Genomic DNA, 17,293 nt, shown 5'->3' on the forward strand with positions numbered 1-17,293 from the left:
TCGCCACCTGGAGGATGAGTCTCACGGTGGTACGTAGGCCACACACACACAAACACACACTTTGAGAACTAACTACTCTGATAAACAACGTACAGTTTCACCTCAGGGTTAGGATTAAAAACTATACACCTTTTGTTTTCTGAGTCCGCAAACCCTGCGTTGCGTTTATCAATGTGAGTCCTGGAAGGAAATGCTGACGATCACTTCGTTCTAGTGCTGAGACCTGTCCACTCTGGAATTAACCCACAGTTGGAAGGTTTGCAAACCGCACAACTCTGGGTGTTTTGGAAAACTGTCTCCAATGGAAGGGGGAAACGGAAAATCATATTTGCATAGTCAATCCCACCTATATCTTGGATGCCAACAAAATGCGGTCCTCTTTACCAGCTGACGTCACATCCCCTGTAAAAGGAGTCTGATCCCCGAACGCCACGTACGTGGATTTATTTTCAGCTCTCAACCAACCCTGCTAACAATCTACGCAACTCTCTTGATGGACAGTAAAATTAACCATTAAGAGATGGACTGGTGTATAAGGCGGGACCTCTTTGGGGGGCCTGACCAATGGAGGTCATATAGAGGCGTGGCCTATCGGTGCTGGTGCTTGGTTACATTGCAACATTTGTCAAACGGGGTCGAGCTGTGGTGGATTGGAGCTGAAGGTGCTGTTTACGTTCGTAGAGGGTTTGCGAAAGACCGTGGCTGTGTATCTTTCTACGGGTTAGAGGTGCCGAGGGTTAAGGGAAGACCACTAAACCTGATCTTTCATGTTCAACTTCATCATTGAAAAAGAACTTCATTACCCAGAGTCCTGCCTGAAAGTAGGAGGTACCAGACATCAGGGTAAGAAGTACAGATACGCCGCTAGAATGAATCGTTGTATGAAATTTATTCCGTACCAATCTTAATAGTTGTTCTGCCCTGACATGAGCAGGCTGACTTAAAGGCATTAAACTTGATGTCCACAGCAGGTGACAGTTAAATTCTGACACTTTGTGACCCTTGGCAAAGTCTCTGCTCAAATTGTGAAACATATGTTTAACGTTTTCTTTCTGCAGGTTGGAGTTCAAAATATTTCATCGTACAATTTCACAGCACATTCGGTTTTAAGACTTAAAACATAACTTAAAAACTTTGTTATATTCGTTCCACAGCTTGTTAAAGGCTTTACACTGACCACAAAACCACATTTCTGGTTTAGAGTCATAGAGATGTACAGCATGGAAACAGACCCTTCGGTCCAACCCGTCCACGCCGACCAAGATATCCCAATCCAATCTCGTCCCACCTGTCAGCACCCGGCCCATATCCCTCCAAACCCTTCCTATTCATATACCCATCCAAATGCCTCTTAAATGTTGCAATTGTACTAGCCTCCACCACTTCCTCTGGCAGCTCATTCCATACATGTACCAACCTCTGTGAGAAAAAGTTGTCCCTTAGGTCTCTTTTTTATATCTTTCCCCTCTCACCCTAAACCTATGCCCTCTAGGTCTGGACTCCCCTACCCCAGGGAAAAGACTTTGTCTATTTATCTTATCCATGCCCCTCATGATTTTGTAAACCTCTATAAGGTCACCCCTCAGCCTCCGATGCTCCAGGGAAAATGGTCCCAGCCTGTTCAGCCTCTCCCTATAGCTCAGGTCCTCCAACCCTGGCAACATCCTTGTAAATCTTTTCTGAACCCTTTCAAGTTTCACAACACCAGAATTGCACGCAATATTCCAACAGTGACCTAACCAATGTCCTGTACAGCTGCAGCATGACCTCCCAGCTCCTGTACTCAATATTCTGACCAATAAAGGAAAGCTTACAAAACGCCTTCTTCACTATTAAAGTTGTCGAATCTGAAAGCAGAATTATGAACCTCTAGAAATTAAGAGTTCTGATTGTTAAATATCATTAATATGTATTTCTGCATGATATAGACTTATAAATGAAATCACTTGCTTGAATTATTCTGTGCCTAATACTGTTTACATCATTCTTTGAATTTGTCCTGTCTTTTATAGAACTTTATCCATGTGTATCTAATAGATACAGTAGCAGAATCAAATTAGTTTCATTTTTATTTATTCTGTAATACAATGGCTATGATAACTAAACTCAAGTACTTTGTAGTACAATGAAAATTGTGTTTCAACACACGACCTGAAACATTTTATTCAATTTGCAGAACATTTGGTGTGCCCTGGAGAATGCTGACCTGATAGTTTTGTTTGAGGATAATTGTTGAATACAGCGCATGTACAGGCACATTAAAAACATGCATCCATTTTTTTCATTTTCTGTTTGTGAGGGAGAAGTTACATAATACAGGGATCACCACTCTGTTTTCATTAAAAACTCTAATGACAGGTCACTTGTTGCAAACAAAGGAAATTAAAAAGTTACTGATTTGATACAGTAACAGAAATCTTAGGTAAACACATAATTAATTAAACACCTAGAAATCGCTGGAAGAATGCATCTCCCAGCAAATGCTATGTGACTAGACACTATAGATTAACCCCCACCCCCATTTAAGATTGGGCTATACCTCTATCAGATTCAGAATGGTTAAAGACACAGTAACATTACCAGTGAATGTCATCTCCAATGGTCTATGTTTTAAACAATCCATTTGGAAGATGAAGATGCGTTGAATTGGAATAAAATTCAATATAGAAAGGAAAAGTAGGAAAAATAGAAAGAAATTGATTTTTTTTTCAGTTAAAATGTCTCTGAACAATTTACTTTGAGAATTGACTCCTCATTTTACTGTTCTCTTTTCTAAAGAAAGTCCAAAGATTAGCTGTATATGAGGTTATCCAGTTTCTTAAACAAAAGACCTCTGATTTGAACAATTCATGTAAAACCAGCAATTTCATGAAACAGTTATAATGATAATTCATGATTTATTATTGCTATTTGGAAATCTTTGGTCTAAAATAGAAGAGCTATGTATATATTTTAAGTTTGATTTGTACTTCTGTATATGTTAAGAAGAGACATTGTTTTATGTCATTTTAGATTAGTGTCTGAAATTTTGTTTACATACATATGAGATCCTGAAAACCCTTGAGGTAAATAGCTCAGTGCATTAGAAACCAGGATAGAAGAGGGGAAAAGTCTGTAGCTGCCTACCAACAGAGGTCTATAATTACAGAAATTGCTCATCTAAAAGAAAAGGTAATGCAAAAAGTTGTTCGTTTAGCAGCCTCCAAAACATTCAGGGCTTGGAGAAAAATTCCTGAGTGACGATAGAAGAAAAATATCTAGGAAATCAGCCAGTCTGTGACTTTGGACACCAGATAGTGGAGATGGAAGTGCTTGGCTGGTGAGAAGATTGACCCAAAAGCTGGTGGAAGGTGAATATTTGGAAAATTTATATGTTTTCATCTAAAGTGTTTAGAAGTTAATTTAGAAAACTTCAGAAACCATTTGAGGCCATTGTAACTGAACAAGGAGATTTAAAGTGAAGACGCGGTGAACCACTGAGGTTTGAGTCTTTGTAAAATTATTTTTCAGTATAAAAGGGTTATGTTTTTACTTCCACTTTTTGTAGCAGGACTATTTGTTGAATAATGTGTTTCATTTTCATTTTATATAATAAGCTTTTTTACTTTTAGTAAAAGTACATTGGCAATCTCTTTTCAATATATTCAGTGGCTGACTGCCATGGTAAACAAAAAGAAAAAATAAAACTTATGGTCCAATCTAACTTTCCAGTGTTACCATCAGCTGGGGATGCCATCACCCCCCCCCCCCCCCCCCCCAAACTCCAAAGGGAATAAGAAGACTTGTAATAAAGTTATTTGCATTGATGATGGTTGAAATATAAAATGCAACATGGTTGAGATAGAGATTGTCCCCTCTCTTTTGTGGAAATTCAATAAATATTTGAAGTTGAGGGCAATGGGGAAATAGTCAGTGGGATTGAATTTGGGTTACTCTGGGAGTTTAAAATGTAACACAAGAATGCAGAACAATATGGCCTCATACAGTAGGTTTCAAAGTATTTGATGCTGTTTCTGACTGTGTGCCACATGGTTATGTAAATGCAGTAATTGCTACAATATGTTGTGGTTCTGTTCACCGAGCTGGGAATTTGTGTTGCTGACATTTCGTCCCCTGTCTAGGTGACATCCTCAGCACTTGGGAGCCTCCTGTCAAGCGCTTCTGTGATGTTTCCTCTGGCATTTATCATGGTTTGTATCTGCCGCTTCCGGTTGTCAGTTCCAGCTGTCCGTTGCAGTGGTCGGTATATTGGGTCCAGGTCGATGTGCTTATTGATTGAATCTGTGGATGAGTGCCATGCCTCTAGGAATTCCCTGGTTGTTCTCTGTTTGGCTTGTCCTATAACAGTAGTGTTGTCCCAGTCGAATTCATGCTGCTTGTCATCTGCATGTGTGGCTACTAAGGATAGCTGGTAGTGTCGTTTCGTGGCTAGTTTGGTGTTCATGGATGAGGATCATTAGCTGTCTTCCTGTTTGTCCTATGTAGTGTTTTGTGCAGTCCTTGCATGGGAGTTTGTAGGACAAGCCAAACAGAGAACAGCCAGGGAATTCCTAGAGGCATGGCACTCATCCACAGATTCAATCAATAAGCACATCGACCTGGGCCCAATATACCAACCACTGCAACGGACAGCTGGAACTGACAACCGGAAGCGGCAGATTCAAACCACTATAAATGCCAGAGGAAACATCACAGAAGCACTTCACAGGAGGCTCCCAAGCACTGAGGATGTCACCTAGACAGGGGACGAAACGTCTGCAACACAAATTCCCAGCTCGCCGAACAGAACCACAACAACGAGCACCCGAGCTACAAATCTTCTCACAAACTTTGATTGCTACAATATGTTACACCTCCCAAGAGAATTCAGATAATTTTGAATCATCTAAAGAGCACTGAACATGTTTCCCACTAAGTTTTACAATTATGTCCTTTTTTAAAATTCTGGTTCGTCTGTAAGATATTTCAGATTTTGTCTTTCGTCTTAAGGCATTCCACTTTGAATTATTTGCTTTTACACAGCTTACGGGACTAACATTTTCATTTAGGACAATTTCATTGAAGTTTGGATCAGAAATCCAGCTGAGATTGAAATATAGGAACTAAGTAAGTTAGTTTAATAACTTACTAGCTGCAGCTTTAAATCTAATAACATTCCCTTTATTGATTTTTTTTTAAACATTAATTTTTCAGTATCAAACTGGGATGCTCATAACTTGACTAAATGGCAGATAGTTTATTATCAAGAACTATTCATCGTTTTATCTGTCACTAATTGAGAATAAATAGTTTCTGCAACAAATGCTTTTATGTTGAGATATCTCCACCCTTCAGGCTCTCTGCCTTTATTCGTGATGACGGGCTTTTGCCTGAAACGTTGATTTTACTGCTCCTCGGATGTTGCCTGAACTGCTGTGCTCTCCTAGCACCACTAATCCAGAATCTGGTTTCCAGCATCTGCAGTCATTGTTTTTACCCCTATTACACTGACAACCCGGTTCAACTTTTAATAATTTATTCATGCTCTACTTTGAAATCATAAGCAATGGCAATAATAATTTATCATCTAGCACTTCTAACATAACATTTCTGGGTGCTTCAGTGAAGTATAATGAGTTTTAAAAAAAATGTGTCAACCATAGAAATATTGCAAATGATGACCTGAAACTTGCAAAAAGTAGAGCTTTAGCAAGCATTTCTTAGGGAGAGGAGGAAAATGAACAGAGAAAAAACCTAAAAGATGGAATCCGAGATCATTATATCTTGATTATTGAAAGAACGTCTATTGAATTTGGGATGAATTGGGAAACACTGCACAGACAGCCAGAGACATAAATATGTAAGTGTTGCTGGTACGAGGAGAGGGTAGAGAGATAGTTAAGGGTAAGGTGTTGAGTGATTTGAACACTTGAACGTGAAATTGAAATTACAGTATTTGGGGGTGGCAATCAGTGAACAGGACTTGGTAGCTAAAGGACATAGCTACACAACTTTTGATGGTAAGTGGAGATTAAAAGAATAGGGAAGACTGGCAGGGAGTGCACTAAAATACTTGAGTCCAAAGGTGTCAGTGGTGTGGAGGAGAGCTTCAACAGATAGATTAAATTAGGAATAAAGGAAGGCAATGTTAAAGGTGCCTGTAGTAGATATTTTTTGTTCGGGAGTTTGAGGTTACAAAATGTATTCAGGACCACATATGTTGCGGAGTCTGTGGATAGTCTCTTAGCCTGAGGCATGGTTTGCAAAACGGATTGAATCAGTGGCAAGGGTTAGGAACCTTGTAGTAGGAGCAGAAGATGCCATGGTCTTTCTGTTGTTCAACTAGAAGATGTTTATCACAACCCATGGTGACATCGAAAGTAGTTTCTTTTTGTTTTATGAGATGAGGACTTCGGTTGCTAGATTAACATTTATTGCACATGTTTGATTGTTCTGGTGAAGATGGTGAGTTGCTGCCTTGAACTATTGCTGTCACTGGAGTGTAGGGACACCCAGAGTGCTGTTAAGAAAAGGGCTTCAGGAGTTTGAGCCAGTGTAAGTGAAGGGATAACAATATGGTTCCAAGTCAAGATGGTGTGGGACTTGGTGGTGGTGTTCCCATGCATCTGCTGCCTTTATCGTTCTAGGTGGTAGATATTGTAGGTTGAAAGATGCTGGCAAGTAGCCCTGGTGAGTTACTGTAGTTTATTTTGTAGAAGGTATACACTGTTAAAACTGCATATCAGCGATGAAGTTGGTGAATGGGATGCTAATCAGACAGGCTCCCTTGTCCTTTTCTTCTATTAGAATAGGCTATGGATTCAAGAAGTAAATTTGGGTTGCATCAGATTCCAACGTTATTCACTTGGCACAGTTATTAATGAGGTTTACTGGTTCATGATTAAGAATGGAGATTTTTGTGTCTCTTTCCACAGCAAAGGAGCATTGTAACCATTTATTATCAGTCTGTTGCCATGGCTAGGAGTTTCCTTGTTTAGAATTGTACTCCATTACATAAGTTACCTACTTTTTATTTAAGCTAACAGTGATGCAGCAATAAAACAGATTTTGTTGAATTTATATGTATTTCTAACACTATTTTAAATGTAAAAGCTTAGGTTTTAGGATTTGCACATAGTTGTTTTAAAAAAAAGTATGTTTTGTAAGATTACAATTTTATTAATTCAAGCTATTAATGCACTTTAACTTCCTGTTGCTTTGCAGGGTATTTCAGCAGGGTGTAATCAAATCAAATGGCAGATCTGTAGTGGCCACTATGGTTATGTTGATGGAAGAAACAACCACATTTTGTGTGCCTATTTCAACATGGGGTTTTAGATTAATGTCAGCCTTCTGAATTCACAATTGCATGTCATAGTTATAGGCATGATCATACAGCATCCATTTTGGTAATTGGTTAATTTAATTGAAACGTTCAAGTTGAATGAGTAAATGAGATTGAGGAGGAATTTTCTTTTAATTCATTATAGATGCATTGGCAGAGAATGTCACTGTCCCGCTGTTGGTTGCTGCTCTGTCTCCTTCTTGCTGCTGAAACTGTACCAATCGATAAGATAAAGGTGACCAAAGTAGAAGAACCAGAAGTGCAGGCGACAGCTGAAAGTCCAGTAAGTATTCCAATTGCAAGTAAAACAATTTATATATTGAATCATTTGAGATTCGGAAGTACCAGTATTGGAAATAATGGTCTTAGGTTTGTATACTTTTGAGAAATGTATAAACACAACAGTGAATGAACAAATAATTAATTATTGCTCAGTTATGCAAGGCTTTATTCCCTTATTCATTGTCAACAGTACAGAAAAAGGCATGTTGTGTCTGCACCAGTCAAATAAATCGCCTGACTATTCAGCACTTGGCCCATAGCCTTGTATGCCTTCGCATCACAAGTGTACATCTAAATACCACCTAAGTGTTATGTTTTCTGTCTCTACCATCTTTAAAGTAGAGAGTTCCAGATACCCACCACTCTTGTGCGGAAAAAAAAGTCTTCACATCTGGTCTAAGCCTACTGTCCTTTATCGTAAATCTATTGCCTGGTAACTGATCCCTCCAAAGGTTTCTTCTTGTCCACCTTATCTAGCCCCTCAATTTCATACATCACAGTCCTATCTCATCAATCTCCTCTGCTCTTCAGAAAGCAACCACAGTCTGTCCAATCTTTCTTCATAACTGAAACTCTCCAGCCTAAGTAACATGCTGGTAAATCTCCTCTGCACCGTCCACTGCAATCACATCCCATTTACGTGGATTCCAGAGCTATGCATAATCCAGTTGAAGCCTAATTGCCACTTTGTACAATTCCAGCATAATCACCCTGCTCTTAAACTCTTTGCCTCAGTTAAGAAAGGCAAGCACATCTTATGCCTTCTTAATCATTTTATTCACTTTTCCTGATACCTTAAGGAACTCGTGTACATGCACAATAAAGGTGCCTCTGATCCTCAATGCATCACTTCACGTTTATCTCGGTTGAATTCCATTTGCCTTTGTGACCAGCTGGTGTATATCCTTTGTAATCTAAGGCTATCCTCCTGTCTGTTTAGTACTCCACCAATTTTTGTATCATTGACAAGCACATTAATCAACTATCCTACATTCACGTCTAAATAATTTTAGATAAATCACGAGCAGCAAGGGCCCTGACATTGACCCCGTGGGATCCCACTGGACACAGATATCCGGTCAGAAAAACATCTCTCAATCATCATCCTCTGCTTCCTGCCTCTCAGCCAAATGTAGATCTTAGGTCCCATGGGTTCTTAACATATCTGCCAGATTTTCATGCAGGACATTATCAAAAGCCTTGCAGAAGTCCAAGTAGATTTCATTGCCCTCATCCACACATCTCTTCAGAAACAGTCAATCAAGTTGGCCAGACATGACCACCTTCTCCATATATCAATCTTTATTTTGTGGAAGCTAATGGTGTTAACCAAGAACAATGATTAGCTATGAACAGTATATCTGTTCTTGAAGGAGTAAAATAATTTTGGAGATTTAAGCAAATACCATTTACAAGAGAATAAAATTTATGCAATGTGTGCTTATATGTGCCTATTCCATGTAGTAGGAAGCAATGATTACTGATTAAACTCATCCTGAGGCATAATGAGCAATGTTTCCTGCCACTTGATGATATGTACCTACATTGGGTGGCAAAGGATTTACCGGACATAATGCAGTCTCAAATGACTAGATGTTTTGAACCTTAAGCTGAGTGCTTCCTTTAAGTGAATAAATGGATTTCAGTGTAAAGATCAGCAAATTTACTAGGGAGCACTGATGTACTAGTCTGCAAGAGGCATTTCCACATCCAAATTTTTTTTGACTGCAGGTAAAGTCATGCTCTCGGAGTCACGTGTTCTAAATTCTGAAATTTCTCTTGATGTCTAAGTAATAAATTATTTCCTTATGCTTGTGATTTTGCCTCTGAAAAGGTAGAAAAGTTAAAGTATGTTATCAATTTCTTTTGAACCATGTGTCACTTTAGAATTAAAATGAGAAGGAAGGGTCCAGCACTCTTTTTTTAAAAAACAGTTGCTCAACAGTTGTTTACACAATTGCGCTCTATCATATAGCATATTATCATACTTAGGCTTTTGACTGAGCGAATGATACAGATAATGGCAAATATTTGTTTTATGGTTTGGAACATCTGCCCTGCTCTTAGAAGTAATTGTTTTTTTGTTGTTGGCAGTTGCATGAATCCATTGACAATATTAATTTGAAAAAAATGCATTAATTATCCCAGTGGTGCCAACTGCTATTGGTAATTTTACTTTGTGTGTTGGGATCAGATGATACCAAGTGTTTCTGAAGGAAATTATCACCTATTTTGATGACTGTCTCATCATAGGCAAGTATGAAAAAGGCCTGAACATGCAAATTGTAAATATATCTGGCTGAGGCCAGTAGTTTTCAAATGGTTTTGGTTGTATAACTCTCATTCAGTTGGATTAATAATCATGGATCTCTCCCTTGTAATACTTTCTAGTACCAATAAATAAAAGTGCTGCATGTAGATCTTTAAAAAATATTTTTAGCGAGTTTTAAATGAGTGCTTAGTCCATTTTTCTGACTGATATCTAATGCCCTTTATTTCAAAGGGAATGGAATATAAAATTAAGGAGGTTTTGTTGAAACTATACAATACTCTAGTTAGACCACTCTTAGAATACAGTAAACAGTTTTCATCCCCTGATCTAAGAAAAGACCCATTAGCATTTCAGGAGCCCAGAGAAGGTAGATAAGGTTGATCCTCTGGTACGGAGGATCTTATGAGGGGAGGTTGAGCAGGTTGGACTCGTACTTATTGAAATTTCAAAGAATGACAGATGACTCTATTGAAGCACTTGTGAGATTCTTAGACAACTTGACAGGGAAGATGTGGGTAGATTGTTTCCCCTTGTCGGTGAAGCCAAAGCCAGAGCCAGAGCAAATTGGTTGCCCATTTCCAACAGATGAGGAGGGAATGTTTTTCTGAGGGGAGTGAATCAGTTGAAATCTTTCCTGCAGAAGGCTGTCGAAGTGGGGCTCATTTAAGGTTACTGAAGCTGAGATAGATAGATTTTAAATTAATAAGGGAATCCAGGGTTATGGGGATAAGGCAGAAAAGTGGAGGTGAGGATGATCAGATCAGCTGTGATCGCATTGAATGGCAGAACAGAGCTGGGCTGTATGGCCTACTTCTACTCCGGTATCTCATAGTCTTATGGAGGACCACACTGCAGAGTTTTCTATCTTTGTGTGAGCCCATCTTAGAGGAGGTAGCTCACCCAGGGATGTTCCTTGTTTAGCAGTAGCACTCATTTTCTGGCTTCCATCATTCTGCCTCTTGTGCAACTCATTCTTTTATGTAATTGACAAAACCACTGCCACTTCGATGGAAAAAGGGCAGAACATTCTCCAAGCTACATACCAATGTGACTTCAAATTATATTGCCATTCCTTCACTCCTGAAACCTCCTTCCTGAGAGCAGTGTGGGTGTACCTATACCACATGGATTGCCGCAATTCAAGAAAGCAGCTCACCACATTCTAATTGGAGATAGGCAATAAATCCTGGCCTAGCCAGAGACATTTGAGAAATGAACATTTAATAAAACTTAAAGTAGACTCTGTCAGATACAAGTCTGGCCAGCAAGATTCCACTAGTCCTGATTCATTGCAGTCTCTTTCTGCAGCCTAGATGCTGTGCTGCTCTTGAAGGTCCTCATTCAATGAACTTTATCAGCTCATTTTTGGTTAGGCCTGTCTTCTTCTTAAATCTGGTAATATTGTTATATCTGGTGGTAATGCAACTTGGTAAACACTCATTATTTCAAAACCCCGCTTAAAGTTTCTTGGGATCCAGTTTGAAAATAATTAACTAACATTCTGATTGAGGGGCTTCTATTGAGCAGAGATCTCTTGTCTCCCTAGTCTGCTCATCTATCTAAAAACATTATTTTCATGCTGAAATAGATCCACCTTCTGCCAAGGAATCCCACCAAATTTGGGTTAGAAATCTGCATAAATTGCCGACAAGGATAGCCAGTGAGTGAGTGTTGGAAATCTCTCAGCTGCCTGTCAACAATATTTTAAAAATGCAAAGTTGGCAGTGGCACCAGTGTGGAACTATAAGAGGCCTTTGCTACCAATATTTCTATGCTTTAAATAAATCTTTTGATGGTAGGGTCTAATGGGCAATTCCTGTGTTAATCAGAGTAAGTAACAGGAGAGCACATGGGAGGCAGGAACTACAGCAGATCATTTGGCTCTTGTTCAATTAATGTTTTCCCTGAGACCTTAAACAAGCTGCTAACTTAGCTCATTATACCCAGTAATGATGGGTTCCTTCTGCATCTGGAGATTTCATTTAAGCAACTCTAGACTTCTCCCAACCTGGCTCTGACTGTTCTGTGGTGACTTCTATGAACAGTATCTATGCTGCAATTGACGATTAGATTAGATTACCTATAGTGTGGACACAGGCCCTTCGGCCCAACAAGTCCACACCGACCCTCCAAAGAGCATACCACCCAGACCTATTGACCTACTCCCTACTAATGCGCCTATCACTATGGGCAATTTAGCATGACCAATTCAGGTAACCCATACATCTTTGGACTATGGGAGGAAACCCACGCAGACACAGGGAGAATGTGCATACTCTACTCAGTCGCTTTGAGGCTGGAAATGAACCCAGGTTCCTGGTGCTGCGAGGCAGCAGTGCTAGCCACTGTGCCGCCCAAACTTCTCTCTGAATGAACCTGTTCCTGGCCCGCCCTGTCTCTGGGTTGTAAAACTAAAGTTAGAAAACACCATTGCAATTATCTCTGCAATTATTACCTGATAATAATTTAGCTAAAAATCACAATCTCTTGGGAATGGTTTTATCGTTGTTTATTGTTCAAAATGACACTCTGACCTTGCAAAATAAAACAAGTTAGATCTTCAGAAAACTGAAACCTAAAATTCATTTTCTTCTGCTTCAGAATCTAAGTTTCTATACTATTACAATACGTTATGAACTTTCAGCACAGAAATATGAAATCTGACAATAAGAGTTTGAGTATGTAAAAAAGAAAGAGTACATAAAGAGATCATTGGTTTCTTGGAGATGAGAGTTAATATTGGGAACCAAGGAAAGGGCTTTAGAATGTATTTTGCATCTGGCTTCTTTCTGGAGATGAGAAAAATTACTCCTACCATAATTCAAGACATTCATATGTTCTTTGGGAATATAACAAGCAGTGCGGATAAAGGGGAACTAATAGTTCTAGCACAGTATGTTGATTGCAGAAGGATTTGATAAGCTAAAAGTTTACTGCACAAGATGACAGACTATGATGTGGCAGATATTAATTCAGGATAAAGAATTGGCTAACTAACAGAAAATAGAAGGTTGTTTTCAGTTTGTTAAGCAGTAACTAATGCAGGGTCATAGGAGTGCACCTATTTGCAATCTCTAATAATGACTTGGATGAAGGGACAGAGTATCTTGTATCTTGTATTGGGCGGCACAGTGGCACAGTGGTTAGCACTGCTGCCTCACAGCGCCAGAGACCTGGGTTCAATTCCCGCCTCAGGCGACTGACTGTGCGGAGTTTGCACGTTCTCCACATGTCTGCGTGGGTTTCCTCCGGGTGCTCCGGTTTCCTCCCACAGTCCAAAGATGTGCAGGTCAAGTGACTTGGCCATGCTAAATTGCCTGTAGTGTTCAGTAAGGGGTAGATGTAGGGGTATGGGTGGGTTGCACTTCGGCGGGGCGGTGTGGACTTGTTGGGCCGAAGGGCCTGTTTCCACACTGTAAGTAATCTAAAAAAAAACCAAGCCACTGAAGAGTAACCCATCCAGGCCCACTTCCCTCTGACTAAGGCACCTATCACTATGGGCAATTTAGCATGGCAAATTCACCTGGCCTGCACATCTTTAGACTGTGGGAGAAACCGGAGCACTCGGAGTCTGCGTATGTGCAAACTCCACACAGACAGCCGTCCGAGCCTGGAATCAAACCTGGGACCCTGATGCTGTGAGGCAGCAGTGCTAACCACTTGAGCCACCATGCTGCCCTTTTTGGTAGTAGGAACAGAAAAGCAGAATATTATTTAATGTCTAGTTGTATAAATACTGTGGCTGAGAGGCATTAGTATTCTGCAGCAAGTAACTCACCACCTGGGCCTTCAAGATCTGACCACCATCTACAAGATCCAATGATGGAGTACTCAGACTTGCCTTGATGAAAAAAATGCCGTTAACAATCATCCAGGAATAAGCATGAATAACCATCTGATCAAGCAACATTAAAAAAAAATCTGCCCTCCATCACCAGCATTTTGCAGCTGCAATGTGTTCAAAGCAAAAGATGCATTGCAGTCTCGAACATGATGAGGGCATCAGATGCATGGGACACCAACACTTCTCGTGTCATCTCCAAACCAATTTATTGTCCGTTCCTTTATCGTTGCTGAGCCAAGATTTTTGAATTTCCTATCAAACAGCGTTTTGCAGGTACTTTCAACAAGGTGGTTAAGAGAGATTACTTCTCACCTTTAATGGCATTCCCAAAACAACAACTTTGCATTTCCTTAATTGTCATGCTATTTAATAGTTTAGAGGGTGCTGGGTAATTTTAGTTTCAAAAAAAGTAGGGGAACTTTTAAAAACGGAATGCATTCAAATTTATATTCTAGCTCACTAGCTAAAATTTAGTGTTAAGTAACTTAAGAATAATTTTTTCAGTTATAAATTTGAGGTTATCTAAGTACCTAAAACAGAATGGAAAACATATGAGCAGTAATAGACTATTTAGTCCTTCAAACCTGCTCCACCATTCATTTAGATGGTTAAAAACAGTGACTGCAGATGCTGGAAACCAGAGTTTAGATTAGAATGGTGCTGGAAAAGCACAGCAGTTCAGGCAGCATCCGAGGAGCGGTAAAATCAATGTTTTGGGCAAGAGCCCTTCATTAGGGACACACCATTCATTAAGATCATAGCTGGACTAATTGTGTCTTTAACTCCACTTTCCTGCCTGACCCTCATAAACCTTCATTCCTTTGTAGATTTAACTCCACTTTGAATATGTTAAATGATGCACTCTCCACTCCCCTCTGTGGAAGAGAATTCCAATGATTAATGAATCATTTGAGTGAAGAGATTCTTCTTCATCTCCAATTTAAGATTAGGTGTCTCCAGTTTTGAAACTGGGTTCTCCAATGATCAGTTCCTGGCAAAGGAAACATTCTCTCCTTATCTACCTTGTTAAGTCTGCTCAGAATGTGATACATTTCAAAATGATCATCTCATTCTTCTAAAGTCCAAGGAATATAGACCAAAATTACTCAACCTTTATTCGTGAGACAACCTCTTTCATCCCCCCCAAAAAAATCAACCCAGTGAATCATCTGAAGTACCTCCAATGCAGACACATTCCATTTTAAACTCTATGCAATACTCTGGGTAACAGAGAGACCTTACCTAAATAGCAAGCCTTTACTACTTACATTCTCAATCCTCTTCACAATAAAGGCCAATATTCCATTTTCATTCTTAATTACTTGCTGTACCAGAATGCTAACATTTTGTGATTCTTATGAGAACACAGAACCTGCTGTACTCTAGCATTTTACAGTCATTCTCATATTTAAATATTAATGAACCTTACCAAAAGGGCATCACTAGCTAGGCCAACATTTATTGCCCATCTCTCATTGGCCAAGAGCAATTGATTAGGTAAAAACAATGACTGCAGATGCTGAAAACCAAATACTGGATTAGTGGTGCTGGAAGAGCACAGCAGTTCAGGCAGCATCCAACGAGCAGCGAAATCGACGTTTCGGGCAAAAGCCCTTCCATTCCTGATGAAGGGCTTTTGCCCGAAATGTCGATTTCGCTGCTCGTTGGATGCTGCCTGAACTGCTGTGCTCTTCCAGCACCACTAATCCAGTAAGAGCAATTGATTGTCAATCACATTGCTGTGGACCTGATATCATGTGTAAGCCAGACCAGGTGTGGATGGCAGATTTCTTTTCCGAAAGGATATTGGAGCCTGATTTTTTAAAAAAACCCAGCAATAGTTTAATGATTGTCAATGAACTCTTAATTCCAGAGATATTTTTAAAATTGAATTCAAATTCCACCATCTGCCATGGCTGGACTTGAACCCAGGTCACCATAAAATTATTTGGGTCTCTGGATTAATAGTCAAGTAGTAATACCACCATGCTATTGCTTCCTCATAGATATCTTCCAGTCAACCTGTTTTGAGACACCAGAATGTGTATTCCAGAATGTGTGATCAGGAGACTATCATCCTTCCTGATGTTCTGCACTGGCTTCAGACTGCCCCTCGAGCTTTGCAATCCTGAATTTGAGCTCAGACAACTGGAGACACTTCAATGCATAGAGTCCATTGAAGTAACAGGGAATGGTTGGGCCTAGGACACTGCACTTGCACTAATGTCCTGAGCCTCAGATGATTAATTTCAAACAATCTAAACCATCTTACTTTGTGTAAATAGGTCTCCAACCAATAGAGCATTTTACCCTGATTCACTTTAAGTTTACTTTTGCTTGTTACTTCTTGCAGTCAAGTGCTGCTTTGACATCAAGGGGAATCCTTTATCTCACCTTTTGGAATTCACCCATCTATCCATGTTTGCACCATGACTACAATGAGTTTGAGGCCAAGTGATCTTAGTAGGTCAGTTAGTAAGTAAAGGCCTTTGCTGATTTAGAGTAGACTAATGCAATAATTAACCAAATTTGGTTTAATTGTTCTCCTATTGTGCACAAGGTGTATTTGGAAAATTTTTCATTTTGTTAGGTTGATTCCAAATTTACAGACTGTGTAAATTATAATTTAATTGTCCATATTCATCATTAGCTTAACAACCTGTTGTATCTAACACCTTTCATGGATCAAACTATCATTTAAAAAGGAAGAAATATGATCCCAAAATGACTGGAGTAGTCACCTGACCACAGATTGAGGAAAGTTTCAGGACATCCATGTGGAATACCTTTGCAAATGAAGCTGTGTACACACCATTTTAACTAAAATCTTAAAATCCAGCAGCCTGCATGCTAATTTCACATTGCCAGTTGAAAGAGCTGTCTGTCACTTAACTGCTTGGAGAAACAATGAGGCTGGCCTTCACAATACACACAACTGCAGTGTTTTTGAGCAACAGAGCAGAGAGAAGGAATAATGATTTTGTGACAACAGGAATGACAACTTACTCCTTGCTTATTTTCTCATTTCTGAATCTAGCACCTGTGGGAAGGGGTGGGGGGAGGGCAAATTAGACAAACAACCTTTCATTAAGAAATCAATGATATCTACAGATTCGTCTGCTGCTGTGCATATGAATCAAAAATTAACCAACTATGGCTTCAGGTTTACAATCTAACACCTCAGACTCTAGGGATTGTTTAGTATCATAACCCTTATTCTACCCAGATGTACACCCTTTTAAACGTTTTACCTGTTTGTGAATATGCTTGATATTATTTTTATTCTTGTTTTCTTGGGGTTGATATAAAATTCCTGTTTAACGAAATAAAATTGAGTCCTTAATTTTCCAGTGAATTCTGTTTCAATTGAAATGTGATAGCTGCTTGCAGAAAAAGAGGAAAATAATTGTTGGAACAAAAAGGCAGAAGCCAATTCTGTTCCTCCTCACCTGAGAAAGTTCTACAGCAGCTTGGCTGGAATTATCCCCACGTCCATGGTATGTTTTTAGCTCTGCAGCCAGGGTTTTGTTAGTACCTATAGCTTTTAACATATCTGGTCTATTCAGTAGTT

The 17,293-nt window shown here is 39.5% G+C and overlaps 1 protein-coding gene across 2 annotated transcripts in view; it reads left to right on the forward strand.

Moving 5' to 3' along the window:
• Positions 1–597: 597 nt before the first annotated feature.
• nucb2a (nucleobindin 2a) overlaps positions 598–17,293 on the forward strand; it is a 71,319-nt gene continuing 54,623 nt past the window's right edge. For both annotated transcript variants that reach the window (XM_072592400.1, XM_072592401.1), the window contains exons 1-2: positions 598–843; positions 7,470–7,607. In XM_072592400.1, the coding sequence (XP_072448501.1) occupies positions 7,470–7,607 (138 nt within the window). In that variant the 5' untranslated portion in view covers positions 598–843. The remainder of the gene's footprint in view (positions 844–7,469; positions 7,608–17,293) is intronic.

This window comes from Chiloscyllium punctatum, chromosome 22 (genome assembly GCF_047496795.1).
Source record: "Chiloscyllium punctatum isolate Juve2018m chromosome 22, sChiPun1.3, whole genome shotgun sequence".
Classification (NCBI taxonomy): Eukaryota; Metazoa; Chordata; class Chondrichthyes; order Orectolobiformes; family Hemiscylliidae; genus Chiloscyllium; species Chiloscyllium punctatum.